The 20,942-nt window shown below is 48.1% G+C and overlaps 9 protein-coding genes across 9 annotated transcripts; 5 read left to right on the top strand and 4 right to left on the bottom strand.

Moving 5' to 3' along the window:
- Nucleotides 1-198: 198 nt before the first annotated feature.
- EDB93DRAFT_1240305 (DRMBL-domain-containing protein) lies at nt 199-1,893 on the bottom strand (the record flags this gene model as incomplete). Its single annotated transcript, XM_041451740.1, has 6 exons — nt 199-532; nt 589-858; nt 951-1,147; nt 1,195-1,538; nt 1,592-1,659; nt 1,706-1,893. 6 exons carry the CDS (start codon nt 1,891-1,893, stop codon nt 199-201), a joined length of 1,401 nt encoding a protein of 466 aa, XP_041308298.1.
- On the bottom strand, nt 1,704-3,093 carry EDB93DRAFT_342698 (uncharacterized protein). The gene is made up of 2 exons (XM_041456146.1): nt 2,096-3,093; nt 1,704-2,038 (listed from the first exon to the last, which is right to left on the bottom strand). The coding sequence occupies exons 1-2, from the start codon at nt 2,897-2,899 to the stop codon at nt 2,021-2,023; spliced, it is 822 nt and encodes a 273-aa protein (XP_041308297.1). The 5' UTR covers nt 2,900-3,093; the 3' UTR covers nt 1,704-2,020.
- A 194-nt stretch (nt 3,094-3,287) lies between these two features.
- Nucleotides 3,288-11,883, top strand: EDB93DRAFT_1240304 (uncharacterized protein; the record flags this gene model as incomplete). The annotated part of the gene is made up of 25 exons (XM_041451739.1): nt 3,288-3,486; nt 3,536-3,645; nt 3,756-4,059; nt 4,111-4,245; nt 4,299-4,383; nt 4,432-4,525; nt 4,579-4,998; nt 5,406-5,635; nt 5,690-5,917; nt 5,969-6,752; nt 6,802-7,453; nt 7,506-7,948; nt 7,985-8,555; nt 8,607-8,771; nt 8,825-9,378; nt 9,431-9,497; nt 9,550-9,867; nt 9,927-10,161; nt 10,212-10,697; nt 10,751-10,895; nt 10,944-11,018; nt 11,078-11,167; nt 11,223-11,436; nt 11,487-11,636; nt 11,687-11,883. The coding sequence occupies 25 exons, from the start codon at nt 3,288-3,290 to the stop codon at nt 11,881-11,883; spliced, it is 6,951 nt and encodes a 2,316-aa protein (XP_041308296.1).
- A 158-nt stretch (nt 11,884-12,041) lies between these two features.
- EDB93DRAFT_342312 (uncharacterized protein) lies at nt 12,042-15,932 on the top strand. Its single transcript, XM_041456145.1, has 13 exons — nt 12,042-12,290; nt 12,364-14,128; nt 14,188-14,299; nt 14,349-14,479; nt 14,528-14,558; nt 14,605-14,749; nt 14,808-15,029; nt 15,078-15,140; nt 15,191-15,306; nt 15,361-15,416; nt 15,485-15,633; nt 15,682-15,701; nt 15,751-15,932. Exons 1-13 carry the CDS (start codon nt 12,177-12,179, stop codon nt 15,815-15,817), a joined length of 2,991 nt encoding a protein of 996 aa, XP_041308295.1. The 5' UTR covers nt 12,042-12,176; the 3' UTR covers nt 15,818-15,932.
- Nucleotides 15,933-15,987: 55 nt separating this feature from the next.
- EDB93DRAFT_1240302 (PHF5-like protein) lies at nt 15,988-16,602 on the bottom strand (the record flags this gene model as incomplete). The annotated part of the gene is made up of 6 exons (XM_041451738.1): nt 15,988-16,004; nt 16,067-16,189; nt 16,242-16,345; nt 16,399-16,435; nt 16,493-16,525; nt 16,584-16,602. The coding sequence occupies 6 exons, from the start codon at nt 16,600-16,602 to the stop codon at nt 15,988-15,990; spliced, it is 333 nt and encodes a 110-aa protein (XP_041308294.1).
- A 148-nt stretch (nt 16,603-16,750) lies between these two features.
- On the top strand, nt 16,751-17,590 carry EDB93DRAFT_1142512 (ribosomal L29e protein family-domain-containing protein). The gene is made up of 5 exons (XM_041449344.1): nt 16,751-16,835; nt 16,886-16,970; nt 17,023-17,034; nt 17,084-17,119; nt 17,174-17,590. Exons 1-5 carry the CDS (start codon nt 16,819-16,821, stop codon nt 17,207-17,209), a joined length of 186 nt encoding a protein of 61 aa, XP_041308293.1. The 5' UTR covers nt 16,751-16,818; the 3' UTR covers nt 17,210-17,590.
- Nucleotides 17,591-17,757: 167 nt separating this feature from the next.
- On the top strand, nt 17,758-18,575 carry EDB93DRAFT_1084264 (protein-tyrosine phosphatase-like protein; the record flags this gene model as incomplete). The annotated part of the gene is made up of 2 exons (XM_041445823.1): nt 17,758-18,108; nt 18,165-18,575. 2 exons carry the CDS (start codon nt 17,758-17,760, stop codon nt 18,573-18,575), a joined length of 762 nt encoding a protein of 253 aa, XP_041308292.1.
- A 586-nt stretch (nt 18,576-19,161) lies between these two features.
- Nucleotides 19,162-20,049, bottom strand: EDB93DRAFT_1225606 (vitamin-D-receptor interacting mediator subunit 4-domain-containing protein; the record flags this gene model as incomplete). The annotated part of the gene is made up of 3 exons (XM_041451212.1): nt 19,700-20,049; nt 19,438-19,647; nt 19,162-19,289 (listed from the first exon to the last, which is right to left on the bottom strand). Exons 1-3 carry the CDS (start codon nt 20,031-20,033, stop codon nt 19,162-19,164), a joined length of 672 nt encoding a protein of 223 aa, XP_041308291.1. The 5' UTR covers nt 20,034-20,049.
- Nucleotides 19,840-20,922, top strand: EDB93DRAFT_342203 (transmembrane proteins 14C-domain-containing protein). The gene is made up of 5 exons (XM_041456144.1): nt 19,840-20,051; nt 20,133-20,192; nt 20,246-20,346; nt 20,401-20,474; nt 20,535-20,922. The coding sequence occupies exons 2-5, from the start codon at nt 20,190-20,192 to the stop codon at nt 20,663-20,665; spliced, it is 309 nt and encodes a 102-aa protein (XP_041308290.1). The 5' UTR covers nt 19,840-20,051; nt 20,133-20,189; the 3' UTR covers nt 20,666-20,922.
- Nucleotides 20,923-20,942: the final 20 nt, after the last annotated feature.

Below are 20,942 nucleotides of genomic sequence, written 5' to 3'. Positions count from 1 at the left end.
ACTCTGGCTAGGACCTTCGCCAGTGCGTCCTGACTCCCAAAATCTTTTGCAATATATCTTTCACTTTATGCCCCGTAGACATGTATCACGCATAAATGCAGATACTGGCAAGATGGTGATTAATATATGATTTATCCACGCTCACTACTTGGGTTCACTAAACATTCCACCAGCACTGCAGTGTAAATGGAGGGAAGATCACCAGTAATCAGCAGCTCTAGGTCTTACTATGACCTCCCTATTTCGCTTTCTGTCAATCTCCCAGCATTCCACCCATTTTGCCATTTTCGCTCTGGATCTTTCGTTTCCAACATTCACAGTTGCAATCATCTTCACCCAATCACACGACATTGCAAAGCACGTAAGCTCAAAAAATGAACTGTGCTCCGAATACGGCACGCCGTACATTTGCACAGCAAATGTCGACTTCTGCATGGGTCTAAGGTCTGCATGGGTGAAGGACCGTGACTGCCCGCGCGATATGATGGATAAGATGGATGGACTAAGATCGCTACCAGACGGTGGTGTGTAACTGTAGTAGGCGTTATTGATCAATTGATGAGTGTGTGGAAAATGGCAGATACTCACGTCCATCCTGTGGGCCTGAAACCGACCACCCGCGAGTATGTCCCCTTGAACCGTTGCACATACGCTTTGAGCTTGTCCGAAACGATCATGTTCAACGGAACAACATGCACGCCAGCATCGCTTGGGTCCTCGGTCAAGAGCGCATGCAACTCAGTGTCACTTTGACATCGTAGGATGGCAGCCTTATGTGCATTACAATAAATTTTAGTGTTGAGAGCCTGCGCGATAGCTAGAAACAATTGAGCAAGCAAGATACAGTCCGCACAAATACTCACCTTTAACAATGCGTTCTTTACCAATGGAGTAGGTGCTACACAAAGGTGCATCAATGACTAAGCCGGACGATACTATAGCCAACTTACCCGACAACCACCAACATTCGGTCCTTGGGCTGTTTCATGATGATATCGTCTGCCTTGTCTGGAGGAATAACCCAAGCATCCATAGTCGAATTCCGCTTTCCATTCGTGTCTGGAGCGCCAATCCACTCCCCTGAAACAATTCTTCTGGCCAGCTCTGCGCAGGCTGAGATGACCAATGGCTGCGGAGGAAAGGTATACTGATACGCAATAAGCGGCGTTGCCTCGTCAAGCTAACTTGACTGACCTTCGGGTCCAAGTAGGTCGTGTCCAGATACACATGGTCAATTTGCTTTCCTCTCACCGCAGGGTGCATTACATGATAAGGCGAAGCTCTGAAGTCTCCACAATGCAAATATCGGAAAGTCTTCCCGGAACCAACGAATGGCGATTTGAAGGCGCTGTCACCCGCATGCACAGTCTGCGGACCCTCGAATAAAAATAGGCACGATCCCGGGCAATGATTAGCTTCAATAAGTGTGACAGTGACCCCGCCTGAGTCGGGAACAATGGTAGGGACATCCATCGGGAGTGGATGAACCCACTTGGGATCAACCGACAACATATGTATCATCAAACTAGCTGTATCCCCTAGTTAGACTTTCAATGTTCATGTTTAACTCAAAAGTTAGGGTATGATATACCTGAACAATAAATCGGCCCGCTTTTCCAATTCGAAGCAAGGTTAGTGTAGTGATCGGAATGAGCATGACTAACAATCGTGAGGCCGTGCTGATGTATTAGTTTGGGATACACACGTTAAAAAGTAGGCGGTGACGCCTGGTATGGTTCCATAGCGGAACGCATCAACGGCGATGGGCATTCCTTGCAGAACTTTGTAGAATGGTGCCTTTCGCCGGCTGCCTGGTGCTCGAGTTGGTCGAAAGCTACGATCCTCTGCGAGATCTGCTTCTTTCCAAGCTTCAGTTTCCTTATAGGACGCCATTAGGACGGAATATAAGTCGGTGTTAGGGATATCTTCAAGTTTACTTGTACTTGGTTTGCATGGGACATTCAAATCTGAAGTTGCGATAGTATTTGCGCCTGAGGAACTGACGGTGGAATCGAGACATTTATTGACATGGTGTTGTCTGTCCTGAAATGTGCATCAGAGGAGGTCACATCTGTAGCGTAGTCATGTCACCAACCAAGCCAAGTAAACGTGATATATCGAGTTTGCATATAGGGCAGCTAGCAGGTTGGATGTAGTCATTGGATTGTTCCGAGACATACTTCATCTCAATGTCATCATTAGCGGCTTCGAGGATGGCCAGCTCATCGTCACCAACACCCCATTGCTCATCGTCACCTGTAAAATTGACGTCTATCACATTAATAGAATGTGGTATATTTCCTGGATCCCTGCAGGGTTTAGGAACACCGACATTCGTAGATGCCATTCCTTCACAAAGTAGCTCATGAGCGGGCTCGACTGAGGACCGAAGTAACAAATTCGGAACACCAAAGATGGAGGTGCTGGAAGTGGCTTTAATGCCCGACGACTGGGGTAAAGTCTCCTTCCATTCTACGGCGTTCGTGCTGCTCTGAACGGGAACTTGTAATAAAGCGGAGGGCTTTCCAAATGTGGGGAGTTCATCTTCATGAGGTTCTTCGTGATTTGACAGAGCGACACGTGTGAGAGATGGCTTCCACTCGCATTCATTAGAATCACGGAGGTTCCCCTTTTCCCCTTCCAGAGAAGCGTGCTGTTTCTGGGGACCTGAGATTGCTCGCATCTTCCCTTTGTCTCTTTTCGTTGTACAATCATCACTATCTGAGTCTATAATGATGATCTCCTGAGATAAGGAAGCTTTGAATTTCTTCTTGTTCAAGTTCGTCTTGGGAAGGGGATTTTGAAGCTTGCTTTTCTTTGTAGGCGCATTATTTAAGAAGAAATCAACGATGGTGCGAGATTGCGAAAGTTCCTTGCGTTTTTTGCTCAAGGAAGCCATGCATTCATATGAAGAGATGTATCGGTGCTAGAACAAAGCAAGTCCTAAATTGGGGACGTTTCAGTTTGACGCGAACTTTGACAAAACTTTGACACGCAAACTCTGCTGACTCGGACTCCATCGGCACCACATAAAATCGAAAGCGGTTTATCACGCGTTAACTCAATATTATTCCTGCAGGCCTGATATCTATCATAATGTACATTGTCAATTAACAGATTAACTTGGAGTTTTCATTTAGGTTAAGTTCGATTAGTCGAAGGAGAGCCGTTGCTCCTTTAGACAGCTCATTTACAACACCCTCTTATCGTCACCACTCGTCCAGGTCTGTGCTCTAGCTCTCATAGACTGAGCTCGTATCAAGACCATCGATTCCTCGATTTACAAGATGGACGCTCGCCCTACATCTATCTTACATAGAACGCCATGGGTGCCTCCCATCGCCATCGCCACTGATGGTATTTACATCGATCTCGAGGATGGTCGACGTGTCATCGATGGGATCGGCGGTGCTGCTGTAACTTGCATCGGCGGAAACCATCCCAAGGTAGTTAAAGCCCTAAAGGATCAGGTCGATGTCATGTGCTGTAATGCCCTTCTCTTCACTCCTTAGCACGAGTCACTGATCATGAATAGATGTATACAATATGCAGCTTTCCAGCCCTCCTGCAGAAGAGCTGGCTAAACTGCTCGTGGATACCAGCGATGGTGCCTTTGAGCAGGTCGCATTCCTATCTGGAGGTATTGTCATGGAGTTCTGCTTGAACTTTACTGACCACCACAAATTTAGGTTCTGAAGCAATGGAAGCTGTCGTCAAACTCGCGAGACAGGTATGTTGGTGTTGTGGAGGCGTAGGCCAAGGGCTCACGAACAACAATGCAGTATTATGTTGAGGTTGGGCAGCCGAAACGGACAAACTACATTGCCCGTCAATTGTCCTTTCATGGAAATACCCTGAGTAATCTGTCCCTTGCATACCATCCTGGCCGCCGTGCACCATATGAGGCTATCTTAGACCACCAGAATTTTCACCACGTTTCCCCAGCGTTTGCGAAGAGGTTCCAAAAACCAGATGAGACGGAGGAGCAGTACGTTGAGCGACTCCGTCAAGAACTCGAGGACAAGTTCATAGAACTCGGTCCCGAGACAGTAGTCGGCTGTATGTCATTGTTATTATTATCCGCTCCTCTAAAAATCTTACGGTTGGTAGTCGTCGCAGAGACTGTCGTTGGTGCGACAACAGGGGTTGTGAGTGCACCGAAGGGATACTTCAAAGCCATGAAATCCGTCTGTGACAAATATGGTTCCCTTTTCATACTCGATGAGGTAATGTCTGGCATGGGCCGTAAGTATCTCGATACGTCGATCTTGACCACTATTGATGGCGGGATTCTTTAGGAATGGGCACTATGCACGCTTGGCAGAGCCTCGGTGATGGTGCTGCACCTGACCTGCAGGCAATAGCTAAGGGTTTGGGTGGTGGGCGAGTATTATGCATCGCTTCTTTTTGATGTTATTGATTGGGCCACAGTTATGCTGCCATAGGTGCTGTTCTCATCTCACCTAAAGTTGCGAAAGGGATTAGGGGGAGTTCCGGACTGATCAAGCACGGTCACACATATCAGGTTGGTGATGTGAGGCTATCGAAGAGCCGGTCATTAACATTTATTTTCAACAGGCAAATCCACTAGCATGTGCAGCATCTTTAGCTGTGCAGAAGGTCATAATCGAGGAAGATCTCCTTGCACAGTGCAGGAAGAACGGCGCACACATGATTGCGCTGTTGAAAGACCGCCTACAGTCCCAAAATGCTCTCGCAGCGCCATATACATTCGATGTGCGCGGGGCTGGGGCTTTCTTTGGGGTCGAATTCGACTTCTCCAACCTCGAGGCTCGCCGTGTTGATATGAAGGACCAACTATTTGCAATGGCAGTACAGGCATGCTGTCTTAAGAATGGACTTGTTGCGATGGGTATGGTTGGTGGCTCCTCACTCGATGGATCAAAGGGGGACCACCTCATGCTCGGCCCTGCATATAATGCAACCACCGAGGAGATAGAGAAGATTGTGGATATTTTCGTGAGGAGCATCGAGGAAGTGTTGACAGAAAATTTTGTATAAACGTCGATCACTCCTGTACATAGCATCACGATTTTTGTCAATGCAGTAAACATTCTTGCGTAGTAACCCCAAGCCCTCCGCGATCGGGCCATCCCGCAAGGTTACGCCACCATCGCTTTCGCACGCCTTCTCCAGGCGGCATCTACCCGAATTCGAGCACCGGCTTTAACATTGCGTCGACGTATCGTTTCTTTCTCATTGACCACTAGCTTCCTAACATCTAGCAGAACCTCAGAATCGATGGCTGGGAGCATGTTCTAATGGACTATCAACCAATCTATCAGCAAGAAGCCACAAGCTCCAGTGTATCCTTGCAGCCACTAGAATCAGAACAAGCTCACTTTCCATCAACATCGGTGTCGGTATCGACTATAGATTCCAAGCCAATACGTTCTAGCGCAAGAGTGAAAGCAGCCAAGCAAAAGGAGAAGGAACGCGAGCAGGCGAAAGATAGGGAAGGTGACTCAGCAGAGCAATCCATAGCAGTGCCATCAGAGAGCACCCGTGAAACTAGGTCAACAACTCAGGCCAAGAACAAGCGTCCTCGAGAGGGTAGTTCAGGAAACGGAAAGTTTAAGGAATCGTCAGAAGAAACTGTCCGCGTGAGCAAGAGGTGCGGCAGACATGTTCCCGTACCCATAGTTATATTTAACTGACGTCCTGACAGCAAAGCACATCGAACGACACTGTCCTCTGCATCTGCCCCGCCACTTGCAATTACCGAACCAACAAAAGACCGCAAAGGCAAGAAGCGCGCCGCTCCAGAACCAGATTCAGAAGAAGAGGGGCAGAGCTCAACCTTATCTTCTAAGCGCACAAGAACTACAGCATATTCTTTGAGATCAAGAACCGACGCCTCAACCTCTGCCTCCGCACCCATGCCTAGAAAACCCAAGTTTGTGTTCAGCCTCTCCTGCCCTGGACCTGCTCACATGTTACCTTACAGGTCATCACCGAGTAAAGCGAAGGCGGCAACGAAAAGCAAAGTTGGCGCTTCTGCAAGCTCTTCAAAGATGGCTGACGAAGACGTTCCGATGCTTGATTCTGCGATAGTTAGGCCGGATGGACCTGCCTATGAGGAACACCCTGACGGCTGTGACGACGACGACGTCGCCATGGATGAAGATAACGGCGGTGATGGTGAGGGCGACGACAACGGGGATGAAGAAGGAAGCTTGCCAGTTGGTGCTACTCGTGGATTTGCTGGCCTGGACGACTCTGCTGCGATGGCAATTTTTGGAGATTACCGCCAATTTGGATCATACATGGTTTCCCTCTCAAGCCGACTCAAGACCATGTTAAATAACATTAAATCAACCGCTAGCCCAACCACTCGCCTGGTGACACTGCAGGAGCTCAGTGAGCTCCTCAGCATAAGCACAGAAGACACTTTAGCAGGCTCATTCCAAGTGGAGCAATTTGTAAGAGAACTCGTGAAGATCCTTGGTGGTCGCGGTGCAGATGAAGACGAAGACGAAGACGGCGGTGATGATGGCGATGACCATGATGAGGACGCGGCTCTAGCTGCTGCATTGGCGATGAGCGGGGGTGGAACATACCAGGGCGATGAGAATCTCGAAGCGCAGATGCTAGCATGTCGTTGCCTGGCAAATCTGATGGAGGCTCTGCCTGGTGTAGCCCACTCCGTTGTGTATCATGGCGCAATACCGGTCCTTTGCAGCAAGTTGATTGAAATATCTTATATCGATCTCGCAGAACAGACATTGAGCGTAAGTCTCTCAGCTGTTATGTCACATTCTCCCCTAAATTGTGTTTCAGACGCTGGAGAAAATATCCGAAGAGTTCCCTAGCTCCATCGTACGAGAAAATGGTTTAGCAGCACTACTGAACTACCTCGACTTCTTCTCCATTGCTGTACAGAGGACTGCGCTACAAGCTGCCGCAAATTGCTGCAGAAATATCTCTCCAGACCATTTCCAGATGATTCTTGGCGTTTGGCCAATCATTCGGAATTGCATTGGCTATTCTGATCAGAGGTTGGTTGAATTCGCATGCCTATGCGTCATCAGAGTTGTGGAGTCTTATTATCGCTCTGCGACGGATAACCTGGAAAACCTGTTGGACGAGACCGCCATTCGGGCGATCAATTTGCTTCTAATGCCAGCCGGAGGCTCCCCTTTGATTGCTGCCAATACCTTCACCTTGCTTTTGAAGGCACTAGCAACAGCGGCCCGCGCAAGCCCAAAGATTACCCTTAATCTGCTCCAGGCAGACATCGTTGATACACTTTACCAGATCCTGACGGGGGTTCTCCCCTCAGCATCTGGTGGTGGCGGCGAGCAAGGTGGCCAAGGGCTGGCCGGCGATGTAACTCATATGACAGTCATGGAGAATCTTGCCCACCGATCCAAGGAGCAAGTAGAAGAAGCCCTCAGTCTAGTGTCCGAATTAATGCCTCCTCTTCCAAAAGGTACGTCTGGGAACATCATAATAATATGATTGCCTACTCACATCTTTTGAAGATGGCGTGTTTGATCACAAGGGCTATACTGATAAGGCATTGACACGAATGGTGAAGGCTAAAGCCAAGGCTGATCGCGCTGCTGCGCGTCAGGCTGTGTTCACACCTTATCAGCCAAGCTCTGATACATCGGCGCAAGCGACACCTGCAGTAGAACCATTTCAGGATAACAGCATGAATGACTTTCAAATGCAAGATCCTGATGACATCCCTTCTCTAACTTCTTTGGCTGAGCCTGCAGTGGCGGATCGTTCCGAGCTTCTACGTTCAAAGCCGGAGGTTGTTGGACGATTTATGCAGCTGATGGTGCCCATCTTAATAGACGTATATGCTGCTAGCGTGATAACCCCTGTCCGGGTTAAAACTTTGACGGGTCTACTGAAGGCAGTGGGTTTCCTTGAAGGGGAGGCGCTCAAGGATGCCTTCAATGCAAGTATCTTTTTTGTTTGTTTTGCAGCCCCGTCTGATTTTGGAATATAGCTAGTACCTGTTGCGAGTTTTGCCTCGTCGATCTTGTCGTCTAAGGATCATCCTTCACTGGTCATCGGTGCACTTCAGCTTGTCGATCTTCTGCTACAGAAACTTCCAGCCGAATACCGCCCTGTCCTGCGACGAGAAGGAGTATTCCACGAAATCGAATCACTTGCTGCAAGGACTTTAACTTCCGTAAAATCCAAGGATTCAGATGGCACTATCGTAGCAGACTCTGTAAACATTCCGCTTCATGTTTCCTCTACGATACCTGGCTACAAGAAGCTCCATTCGCTTTCTTTGGAGCCCGAGGATGCAATCACTTTGCGGGCCCGAGTCATTCGCTTCAAGTATTCCTTGGGACAAGAAGAGGGAGACGAGGACAACGCCTTTGATGAGCTTCGCCGTCTTGTTGATAGACTTGCTGCTCCAGATGTGGGCGAGTCGGTCATGACATCTGCATTGAGAGACATTGCAGATCACTTCACATCTCACTCTTCTGTCTCGAGTTTCGAGCTTTTGCAGAGCGGAGCTGTTGACGGGCTGTTGCGCTTTGCTACTGACGCCACAAAGAGTACAGGTACGAGTCACTACTGTCTTTTATCGGGTAGCTTGATTTACTTTATGGCAGTCACTAGCAAACGACGCCAAGAGTTACTGTATGATGCATTTAGCCGTATCCCGAGAAGCGGAACTGTTACTCAGTCTCCACTTGCTGTTTTGGTGAAGAAGTTACAGGAGAGTCTCACAAGGATGGAGGATTTTGATGTCGTCACTGTTTCACAAGGAACAGACGGTTAGTACAACGGCGACCCTCCTTCTCTTCATGTCAAGCTCAACATGCAGTAGATTCCAAGCGAAGTTCACCGTCCCTGCTTGCCCGACAACTTCGTCTTCGTCTAGTTGCAGATAATGAGTCTGATATTCCTCGCAACCTTCAGAACATGGTGGTTTCCATTCATGCCATCGCAACATTTCAAGCCTTGAATGATTACTTGCGTCCCAGAATCACGGGATTGATGTCGACCGGAGGACTGTCTGGAATGTTAGCAGCTTTGGCAGCCTCCGGGTTTGGCCCAACAGGTTCGCGCAATCCTCCGGAAGTCCCAATACAAGCAAGCAAGCCTGCAGAGTCTAGCAGTGCCACAAAATCTGCTTCTGAAATACCTGCCGCTGGCTCCTCAGAGATTGGCCGACGTCGGAGTTTAAGACTCAGCGCCAAGAATGGCGGGCCATCAAGTGATAAGAGCGAAGGCAGCTCCGCAACAGTGCCTACCATCGGTTCAATGCATACTGGCTCGTCATCATCTGTTGCCCCTCAATCCACAGCACAACGCATGGAAGCCCTCATTCAAGACGGCGGACTCATATCAGACTTTACCGACGATGAGGTAGACGCTGAGGTAATTGCCGAAATCAAACATATAACTTTGGTGCTGACTGCTTTCTTGAAAGGTATTTGAAGATGATGACGACATCGACTCTGCCGCAGACAAGACTGTTACCTTGTCGATTGCTGATGGTAAGCCATCGCAATAGTAGTGTAAGGGGTTACTCATCCAACACATCCTCAGATGGCAGCAAAGTGGAGGCGCAGACTCCTGATGGAACACGAGTTGCAACCCCAAGTACAGCACCTTCGATTTCATCATCTAGACCGCCCAATGCGAACAAGACCTCGTATGCAGCTGCTCTAAAAGCCAAACCATCGGACTGGCACCTTGAGTTCTCAATGGATGACCACCTTCTGCCCCTTGACCTGACAATATATGGCGCCATTCATCAGCATGAAATGCGTAAGAAGCTTGGACCTGTGCCATCGAGCTCCATGTGGCAGGGAATCTATACAGTCAAATTCAAGAAAGTGAATGGCCCTCCTCCGAGCCAAGAATGTAGGCGCTAACAACCCGATTGGTGCTGTTGAATCTGATGACATTGACAGCTCGTGCAGACACCTCGGCACCTAAAATCCGATCACCCAGTCCCATCCTTTCCTCCCTGCCGGACGACGCCCGTCATGCTAAGATTCTCCGTTTGCTTCGCGTATTGCACAGGTTGAATGCTGCGGAAGCACAACGACCAGCCAGACCGTTAGATCGCCGCGCACTCTCGGAGACCACCTTTATTAACAACAAGTTAACTGCTAAACTCACTCGTCAGCTAGAGGAGCCGATGATCGTGGTCAGGTGATTCAGCCGTTTCTGCTTATATTCTTGCGGTTGCTTACTCTGTGTAGTTCATGCTTACCCGACTGGGCACTTGACTTGCCACAAAACTTCCCTTTCCTTTTCCCATTCGCCACTAGGTACAACTACCTTCAATCGACTTCTTTTGGATACGCTCGCCTTATTTTGAAGTGGCAAAGCCAGCAAGGCCGCAGCCAGGACAGCTCGCGGCGAGACGAGGGAATTGGGTTTCTTGGACGGCTTCAGCGCCAGAAGGTCCGTATCTCTCGTAAACACATACTGGAGTCAGCGGTCAAGGTTTTCGAGCTCTATGGGTCCTCGTCCTCGATCTTGGAGGTGGAGTATTTTGATGAGGTTGGGACTGGGCTTGGACCTACTCTCGAGTTTTATTCCCTCGTTTCGAAGGAATTTGCCAGGAGAGATCTCAAGATATGGCGAGATGCTGACTCAGCTGCTCCTGGAATATATGTCCATCACCCTGCGGGACTCTATCCTGCCCCTATCAGCCTTGATGACATTGCAAATGACGGGGGACAGTGAGTAATTTTCTAGCACAAATGACTGTTGTATATCTGACGTCTAGTGATAGAAAACGGACGCACATCCTCCGAGTCGTTGGCCAATATGTAGCGAAGGCAATGCTGGACTCCCGCATTATTGACCTTTCGATCAACAAGATTTTCGTCAAACTCGTGCTAGGGGAGGAAGTGCCTTTGACCATCGAGTCCTTGAGAGTAAGAAATCTTGTGTGAATAAAACACACTACTCATAACTTTGTCTAGCTTGTGGACAACGAGCTTGCCAGCTCTCTCTCCAAACTTCAGAGCTATGCCTCCATGAAAGGGCAGAGCGAGAAGGTATTTTAACTGATTTACTACTTCATGACTAGATGTTTTCTTACCTCCGCGATATCTAGCTCTTCCGTAAGGTTACATTGATGGATATTGTCAATGTCGAAGATCTTGCGCTTGATTTCACAGTTCCCGGATACGATATCGAGCTTCGGGTGAGTTTCGTCTTGTTGTCATTACCCAGATAGATCATAACGCATGTTTCTCCAGCCTGGCGGACGCAACATTCCTGTGACTTCGGAGAATGCAGAAGAATACATTCACGAGGTCTTGGATGCAATTATTGGCACTGGCGTCCAGCCACAGGCCAGGGCATTCCGAGAGGGATTCTCAAAGGTATTCCCGATTTCTGATTTGCAGGCGTTCTCGGCGGACGAGTTGGTCATGCTATTTGGTAACTCAGACGAAGACTGGGGAGTCGAGAGTGCGTGAATTCTTGCGCTGGCGTTAACGTGACTGACAGCAAGGCTGTAGCATTAAATGAAGCTATCAAAGCCGACCATGGCTTCCATAGCGAGAGTCGTGCCATTCGCGAGCTTGTAGGGATTATGTCGGACTTTGATGCCTTAGCTCGTCGTGATTTCCTTCAATTCATAACAGGAAGCCCGAAACTTCCTATTGGAGGTATGTTTCGTTATAGTCCATCTTCAGTCTGGCTGACGCTGTGCTCAAAGGGTTCCGTGGTCTTAACCCTCCACTCACTGTTGTTCGCAAACCACACGAGCCACCACTTATGGCAGACGATTACCTTCCAAGTGTCATGACCTGTGTCAATTACTTGAAGCTACCGGAGTATAGTTCAAAAGCGGTGATGCGAGAGAAATTACGCATTGCGATGAAAGAAGGAGTTGGTAGTTTCCATTTGTCCTAGTACTTTTCGGCATTATATCATTGTATATGTGCACAATGTCTCTTGTTCTTGTAATTTCGTATATATATGTAGAGAGAGAGGCTCACAGAAATCCTTAGTGCATACAGTAACAATGAGTGATTCCGCTGCTCACCGTTGGATTTCCCATTTTGATCGATGACTTGCACCTTGAAATTACTGAATTAGGTCAGCGCGGAATGAGCACTGACTTGACTGCGGAACGTGCGCCTACTTTGGTCAGTGGAAGGTCACATATGTTCCCTTAGGCTACGGTCGCATAACCTGCAAGAAAGATGCATGTTAGGCCAGACAGGCCTCTAGTCGTCAAGTGCGCCTTCGACAGATGGAACAAGCGGATAAGCTTTGCTTCCGCTAGGAATTGTTCATACGAGCTGCTGAGGAACAGAGTGCGTCTCTTTGGTCATGTACTCACACTTGGAGCTTATCATTCATACCGTCTTCTTCCATACCGTTGATCAGGTTGAGCAGTGCTTCTCACTTTACGCGACTTCATATGTGATTGCGTATAAAGACGATGACGGCGAAATCACCGATATTACTACAGAATCCGATCTCACGGAAGCCATTCAATACTTTCAGGCTGGGTCTGACGATCCTCCACTTTCTTCTGCAGCATCAATTCTATCTGGCCGCAGCTTTGGAAGTAGACGAATAACACTACGAGTTCACATCACCGTTGATTACGATGGCCCGAGTTTAAGCGACACATCAAGTCTCGCCAGCATGGAAGAATACAAAGGCCGTAACAGGAGCGAAGGCGAATTAAGCTGGTCGATTGGAGGAGGGGAAGTTGACGATGATTCAGTGACAGTGAGCTCGAGAGATACCAATTGGCACTTCGCAAAAGGATCAACGGTGCACCCTGTCACACCGCGTTCGGATGACTGGGACAAGTGTTCTATATCCGAGGACAGTGTTACCGGTCGTTTGATGTCCCAAAGAGGTTCAACAGCGGTGGAAGATCAGACAATACATGAAGAGGGCCCATTTTCAGATCGTCACCAGTTCACTGAAGGATGCGTCCCAGAAGACCCTGTAGTTGTACTTGAGCGACTCAAGCTCCAGGAGTACCCTGATGCGTCAGCATCTGACATGGCCCCTTCACATCGGTCATGCTCTCCCACGCCAATTGAAATAGCATTGACGCGTTCTGCTCAAGACAGGGGGGCTGCGTGGTTGCGCGATCAAAATGCGCGCACAATCAAAGCCATGCTCGGGGCAACACCTGAGCCCTCGGAATCTGATTCGAGGTCAATATCATTAACATATTCCGACGAGCGCATTCCATCTAACATGGACGGGGATCTTGCGCTAGAACGAGATCCTCGCGGGAAATACTATTACTCATATACTGGTGCGAGTTCTACGACACATGATTCGGGTTACGAGGACAATTTGAGTATCAAGTATGACGCCGATCCATTTAGTGGTTCGCCGCCGCGGCCAAACAGTATGCAGCTTACATGGATTGCTTCGCAACAAAAGCTAGCAGACGACGATCATTCCAGTGACACCCCTGATTCATACAAGCGTTCTTCCCCACCCTCCTTCAATTCTGACCAAGATCCATACTCTATCGCTCCCGACATTCCTCCAGAAGTGCTCCAGTTTGTTGCACCTGCAGGACCTCCTCCAGGCTCGCTCACTACTTGTTCAGACTGTGGAGTTATACTAGATGTCATTCGATACGTCTGTGCGGTGTGTGGCGAGAAGGAGCCCCTGGCAAGCATCGTCCTTCGCGACGGCTCAGGCTCTGATCTAGGCAAAGGAAAGACCAGAGATATAGACCCATTCCATTCTTATTCTCCTCCATATCACACACCTCTTTCGTCTTCACCCTCCCCATCTACGTTCTTCGACTCTGTCACATTAAGCGGGTCGCCGCAGACGCGCAGCGAACACAAACACAATAAGCCACTCCCTTCCTTACCCGGTTCCTCTTCGTCAAGCCCGACATTGTATAGTGCACGATCAGGTTTCAGATCTTGCCATGGGTCCGAGTCATCTACTATGGGCTTTGAACTGTGCTCTGGATGTGTCGAATCTGCTGGCGTGATACATGCGCTTCGTGCAAACACGGAGCGGCGGAATGGATCAGGTGCAGAATCTACATCTCCGGAAGATGATTTATCTTCATGGAGTCGTTCCGCTCCTAGACAGAAAGGCCAGCTCAGACATGCGTATTTTGAAAAGGTCTGGAGCCATCATGGATGGGAAGACGTAGGTAAGCATCCAATGGAATATGTGACATTGGATCGACATCTTTACCCTGATTCTTCACAGAGCAAGATGATATGCATATCTGTAAATGTTCGACATGCAATTCCACTATCGTGAATCAGCGGTATAAATGTACATCGTGTCAGAAATTCAATCTATGTCGAGCGTGTTACAGGCAAGTGGCTTTTGTGCAATGTGGACTGAACTAATACTTGTCTGAGCAGCCAAGTCCACGATATACACCCTTCACATGCATTCCTGGTAGTCACGGAAAAGTCTGTTAGGTCTAGAAGTGAACCAGAATACTCACACGCTTTGCCAATGATAATGTCAAACGACAATAATGAGGAACGATGTGAGTGTTCTAAGCAGCAGTTTCCTTCCCTCTCTCATATACTTGCAGCCATGAAACATCCCGGCGTCAAATGTGCACAGTAGGTGGCCTATGGCAGCATGATCACAGTACTTAATGAATTTTAGTTGTTTACAAGATATTCTTGGTGCCCGATTCCACTGTGCAATCTGCGACTCCATCGACATTTGCTCCAATTGCGAGTCTGCAGGACTTCCAGGCAACTTGGACTCCTCAGACGGGGGGCACATCTCCTCGCATATTATGATAAAAGTATTTGTTATCTTTCTCAGGATTTGAACACGTTGCTCATGTTGTTGTTTTTTTCAAGATTCCCTATCCACTTGAAACAACAGAAGTACAAACAGCCAGCCGCCGTGCCATCCATTTATGGACAGGCAGGGACGCAGCACATGTTTTGACTGCATCCCGCTCCAAATCGGGCTCTGTATATTCTTCATATGCTCAGACGGTCGTTGGCTCGAGACACGCTCGAAGTGCGCTTGATGGCGAGTTGCTGAATCACCATTTGTCCTGCAAGGGCTGCAACCAGGTTTGTCCCTGCGATCATACTTCCCATGAAGGGCTGACGACTCTTCAGGCAATAATTGGTACACGATACCAATGTGCTACATGCCCCTCTTCGCCCACTGCATATAACTTGGTATGTACATCATAATTACACAGTTACACCTTTTTAATTACAATTTTAAGTGCCAATCATGCGAGCAGATGTCATATGCCATCCATGACCCAATGCACTCATTTTTCAAGATACCTAGACCTGTTCATGTACAACTCGAGTCGCCATCTGGTTTTCTTCCAAAACTGTGAGCTTTGAATTATAACAATTCATCGAGGTGATTTCAGTGACACGTTGGTAGGTACAAGGTTCCAGCAGGTCCTGTTGGCGGCCTCGCGCCCAACGCAGATCCGCAAGGTTTGTCAATCATACCGATACGCTTTCACACTCATATTGAAGATTCATAGAGTATCTATATCATTTAGTTCACTCCACGGCGCTCTGTGATCGCTGTATGGAGCGTATTCAAGGAGCGTGGTACCATTGCGCGTATTGCGCGAAAGACCTCTGTGGAGAATGTGAATCTCTCGATACTCACGACGAGACGCACATATTTGTTGTATTCAAGGCACCTGTACGTTTTCCGTATCCTACTTTATTTATCTACTAACACATGAAGAAGGTCGACATGGTTCAATTCCGGTATGTTGTTCTTTCAGCTTTCACGCAATGCCACCTCATAATAATACAGGCGGTTCGCAAACCTGGAAAACCCCAACGACGGCCCGCCTATTATCAATTTCCCAGTGTACTGCTAGATGTATGCTGATATATATATATATGTATTTCATGTTCTACGCATTGAGGTAGCCAATCGAACGCATACCTACTCCTACCCCGTCTTCGCACAATGAAATACAGACATCTTGGAGTGCCAAATCTGGTGCAACTCATGGATGAAGTCACAAAAAGTGTAGTACGTATAAGGCTAGCTCTTCTTAAAGCCTATATGGGACAAGGACTATATCAGCAGCTGCCGAGACATTTTTCAGCCACGAAATACTGACCTAATCTGCGTCTCTCGTAGAATAAATCTGTCCTGCTGGCACCCAAGTTCACAATCTTCGGACATCCGTCTCTGTCTTTTTCTAACCGCGTGCACTCTGCACAGTAGTACGCATCTGATATACCTACAGGATCCGATTGATCTATGCTCCAAACTCACGAGTAGTTGTAACGCACCTGGTGATCCACATATAATACACCTTCCTCCGTATGTACCAAAATTACACTCGTCACATATCCGGACGAGTGTTTCAGGTCGGACGTATGAATCACAGACGGGACTAAACCTCCGCATATTAGTTGTTAGCGCGAAAGATAGTGTTGCTTGGCGCACCATTTACCATCACACTTCTCACATAATCTGCCAATAGCTACATTATTCATAAGATTAGCAACATCACCGCCGGATCGGTTTATGATGTACTCACCAATGCCAGGCTGGCGCCGGCACATGATCAAATCTATATTAGTTTTTTTTGTCAATTCTCTGTTTCTAGTGTCACAGGAGAAGGGGCTCACCGGGGTGATGTTTCGACATGGTGTGGTTTGAACGATGTAACGGGGACTCCTACCACTTGAAATGATGTAAGAAGTCGCGTATTACTAATCGGGCTTACCAAAGCAACAAGCCTTCGGGGTTTGCCGAATCGTGAGACAAGAAACTAGACAGTTCTTCAGCCTCATCAGTCGATATACCTGATTCTAACACAGTCGTTAATATTTTGAGTCCAAGCCTCAAACCAACGTCGACGCCATGGCAAAGTCCAAAAAGTGCGTTTGGTAGTTCGTAGATAATATCTATCCAACTGAAATCTGCAAAGCCACACCAACCACAACCAGAACCGCAAGGCGCACCGCAATGGTATCAGGAGGCCACAAACTAACCGGTCTCGGTCGCTGAGAGGGGTACGTTGTCAAAATATTCAATCTTTGATCTTGGGTTCACTTGTCTCTATAGGTTGACCCCAAGGTACATTTCTAGGTGTCTGATTTTATACTGAGTGCTCAAGCACACATAGTTCCGCAAGAACTCGCTTCACGCTCTTAATGGATCGGTAAGCTGCTTTCTCAAAATTCCGTAAATTGACTGTACTTATATTACGCATCAGCGGAAAGCACGGGCTGAGCAAAAAGCTGCATCATGATTCAGTTGCGAGCGAGTTTCCAGTACGCTTTCATCTCTGATATCCAGAGACATGCCACACACATGGCACGTCGTGTATTACCTGCCATGACTATTACATATGGCTTAGGTTATCGAAATCATATCGCATACATCGCAATGATCGCATTGTGAGTTATGTACTGTCTGTGAACTTCGGCTACCGTATATCGTCAATTCGCCTGGACTCTGGAGGCTTCGCCATTCCGATCAAGAGTTGCTCACAACATCGCAGCCTGTGAGATGAAGGAGTACACACGTCGATGCATGTTCAGGAAGTCCTTAAGTTGTTATGCCTCTGCCTGCCAAATTTGAGCGCTTAGAGTTGTATTTATGGCTGTTTTTGCCATATGTAATGCGATGACCTGCCTGATGTCAGTTACCACAACTGAGAAACCTCTGTAGGTCTCGTTTATCGGGGCATCCACTTGATCCGGAAGTCGACCTGGATCTATAAAATCCTCAGCTCCGACGGAGGAGCTTCGTCATTGCACGATTGAAGCCAACCCTCCTTTCGCACCATCCTAGATCATGATATCCTTCCCTTCTACCTCATGGCAATCCTCACTCATCCAAAAGACAACTTCTCGACGCCAAAGGAGTGACACAGACCCGTCTCACGGACGCGCAGCAACACCCATAACTTCCCGCCTCTATCTTACTGATTACCACACCGCTCGCACACCAGACAACCTCGCACGCCTTGGCATCACCCACGTCGTATCTGCTATCGAATTTGATATCACGGACGTATTCCCACCGCACATCCAGGTCCTCCACGTTCCTGTGCGCGATGCAGTCGAAGAGCAGATTTGCAGATGGTTTGATCCCGTCGTAGAGTTTATCAAGAAGGCGCTGGATAAGGAAGACGCGAAAGTCTTGGTGCGCCTTGGATTGCTAAGCTCTTATGTAGGAACCAACAGAGGCACCCCTCGCAGGTCCACTGTTTCCAGGGAATTTCAAGATCACCGATTTTAATTTGCGCTTATCTCGTCGCAACAACATCAATGGACGCTTTGGAGACCATTAAGCATGTTCAAGCAAAGCGTGGAATAGTTGCGCCGAACATTGGGTTTCGCAGACAACTTGTCGTATGGGGTCGTCAGTTTGAAGAGGCCAAGATCCGTGCCGATGAGGAGCACCGCAGAAAGAGGAGTATAGGTGGTGTATCGGAGTTGCTAGCCAAAATGATGAAACGGTCCAAGTCTGCACCTATGCCTGCAGCGCCACTAGTTGCGCATGGGGATCTACAGGAAATGTCTATTGAAGGTTCACAGGTAGCCTCCTTGATGGAGGCAAAGACTGTAGCACTAGAAGCCTTTCGCAAGACAAAAGATGCAGTCAACTGATGCCCTTTCCCTATGGCATATTTTGTCATGCCATACCCTGCAGTAAGCCTGGGAGCTACATCGTGGCACGCCATTCTTCCTGACAAACCTCCAAGTGCATGTGGCTACTTTATCAACCATTCACTTGCAGGACCGAGGAACTCGTCGACAGTATATCTTGACATTTTAATCATTTGGATTCCTCAAGGGGCAGAAAAGGAACTATCATACAAACTAACCATTTCTCATACCCCGCATTTTCCCCATATATCATAACATCTTGCGCATGGACCTGGAAACCGATCGATTGCGAGTGTGTACCAAATTAATGGTGATAGTGCGCTTGGTACCTTAACGTCTGACATTGGGCACAATAGGTTTAGCAGTCTTAAAATGGCTTCAAGTATTCATAGCTAGCATGAGGGCATAGATGAGCCTCACGACCTCCCTTGCCATTGAAGGGACTACCGCCTTGAATTTGCTCAATCAATCTTCTCTCTGATGTCGCGATGCACTACTGTTATATATAGGTGAGATAAAGCAATAAACTGAACGTAACAGGACTCGCCGGCGTGCCTAACTATATCTCCCTGCAACACAATTGAGATCATAGATCTGGATTGAGGTCGAGATCGAGGTCGAACACAGCCAGCTGAGGGCGCGTATCGTGTCGGTAAGGGTTCACACCTGGGCGCTCGCGTGTCTGGACAGGTGGAGGCGATGGCTCTGGCGCTGCTCATACGTTAGTTCGAGTCGAATTTGACACAGAAGGGTAAAATTGTACAGCAAAGGAAACGAAATACACATAATTTAACCAAACATGAAACCACGAGCAGACAAAACTCCACTAGTAGAATACGCTCGTTATCGAGGGACCACTCACCCCTCACGCTATGATTTTCCCCAAGCCCACCCAGCGGACGCTCCACATTCAGTCTGCCACGGCGCATCTTCTCCTCGTTCGGGAATGGCGGGAAGAATAGAGGCACAGGACCTACGGCACCTGGCTCGGGCATAGTTAAGCCTGGCGGCGCGCTCGTAAATGCGCTGAGGCTTTGTGCATATGCAAGCAATTCAGGATAAGGAATCGCAGCTTCATGTGTATACCAGTTTAATATTAGCCAGATCAGAAATAGACTACGAACCCTCCTTCGCCTTTCTTATACATTCTACACGTTCATCGCCCTCCTTCACAATCTCATCCAATAGCTTCCTCCCCTCTTCCAATGCATCACACACAGCGCGCCATCGCGCATCCACCTCCAGTAGCTCCTGCTGTAATGCAACAATGCGTGCCTGTTGGCGCTGATGTGCTGCCGCTGTTGTCAGTGCTGCTCGCAGCTGATCATCGACGGCTGCAAACGAGCTTAAAGGAGGTGGGGCAACTTGTTTTTGCGAAGGCTGCTGAGATAACGAGAGGAAAAGTGACTGAGAAAGAGCAGTAAGTTGTGTGAGCGGGGCAAGGAGCTGAGCATCCATAATCCAGATGACGAAAGGGTGAGTATATATATATTATTTATTTTACATCGCTTACCGCGGAGTCTGAAATCGTTGCGTATGCGGGGTAAAATGTTGCAGTTGCTGTGAACCCACCTCACTTCCAACCTCGTCTCGTCCGTCTTCTTCGCTTAAACAATGGTAAGACTTTATTTTTTTGGTATAGGATTATCCCTCATACCAAGTCTATTTAGTCAGCCTATCCTGCATACACCATGGGCGGTCTCTGTATCGTCGGCGGCATCACTGGGTATGCAAGAACTCGTTCGGTTCCTTCACTCGTTGCTGGTATCGGGTGAGTCGGTCTTCGGTATCATAAAGCGTGTTTTTGCGAACTCCTGTACTCTAGCGTTGGTCTTTTGTTCCTATGGAGTGCAGAGGTCATCAGGAAAGGCGCTCCTAATGGGTTGGAGGGCGCCTTAGGTACGTTGCCTTTAAAATTCTCATATTCATATATATATATAATGCCTTTTGTTCTTGTAGGTGCTTCGGCCCTGCTTTTGCTCTCATCTCTTCCCCGCATTACCAAGGGCCCGGTACCCCTTGTGCTCGCTGCAACGAGTAGTGCTGCGGGCGTGTACTATGGCACGAAGGTGTACAACTTGCGTAACTAGTGAAACTAGGCTGTCTTCTTGTACTAGTATCTATCGCGCGGTTTTGACTCAATTATCATCACGTTTCCTCAGTCCTTGCCTATAAGCCAGCTTACACAGCGGCGGTTTTAGAGTTTTGCCTCAGGCAAGATTTTAATAGATGAGAATAATAAATTAGCCATTCGTACTTATTTCACTACTGGGATAACGACAAATTGCGACTGAGGGCAAAATATTATCCTTCACGGCTGTAGCGCTGAGCGAACTTGATGGTGGTGTGATGTAAAATGTCCGGAAA

Source organism: Suillus bovinus, assembly GCF_016758785.1.
Source record: "Suillus bovinus strain UH-Sbo-P2 chromosome Unknown EDB93scaffold_23, whole genome shotgun sequence".
Lineage (NCBI taxonomy): Eukaryota > Fungi > Basidiomycota > Agaricomycetes > Boletales > Suillaceae > Suillus > Suillus bovinus.
The sequence above is the reverse complement of the archived record's forward strand: the minus strand, read 5'-3'. Positions and strand labels throughout refer to the sequence as shown.

Coding starts and splice junctions, on each gene's coding strand:
- EDB93DRAFT_342203 (XM_041456144.1), top strand. Junction 20,347..20,400: donor TCACTCGTTGCTGGTATCGG/GTGAGTCGGTCT, acceptor CCTGTACTCTAG/CGTTGGTCTTTTGTTCCTAT. Junction 20,475..20,534: donor TGGGTTGGAGGGCGCCTTAG/GTACGTTGCCTT, acceptor TTGTTCTTGTAG/GTGCTTCGGCCCTGCTTTTG.
- EDB93DRAFT_1142512 (XM_041449344.1), top strand. Junction 17,120..17,173: donor TTCACGCTCTTAATGGATCG/GTAAGCTGCTTT, acceptor ATTACGCATCAG/CGGAAAGCACGGGCTGAGCA.
- EDB93DRAFT_342698 (XM_041456146.1), bottom strand. CDS start 2,899: ATGGCTTCCTTGAGCAAAAAACGCAAGGAACTTTCGCAATCTCGCACC.
- EDB93DRAFT_342312 (XM_041456145.1), top strand. CDS start 12,177: ATGCATGTTAGGCCAGACAGGCCTCTAGTCGTCAAGTGCGCCTTCGAC. Junction 14,480..14,527: donor CGACAATAATGAGGAACGAT/GTGAGTGTTCTA, acceptor ATATACTTGCAG/CCATGAAACATCCCGGCGTC. Junction 15,634..15,681: donor TTGTTGTATTCAAGGCACCT/GTACGTTTTCCG, acceptor CACATGAAGAAG/GTCGACATGGTTCAATTCCG.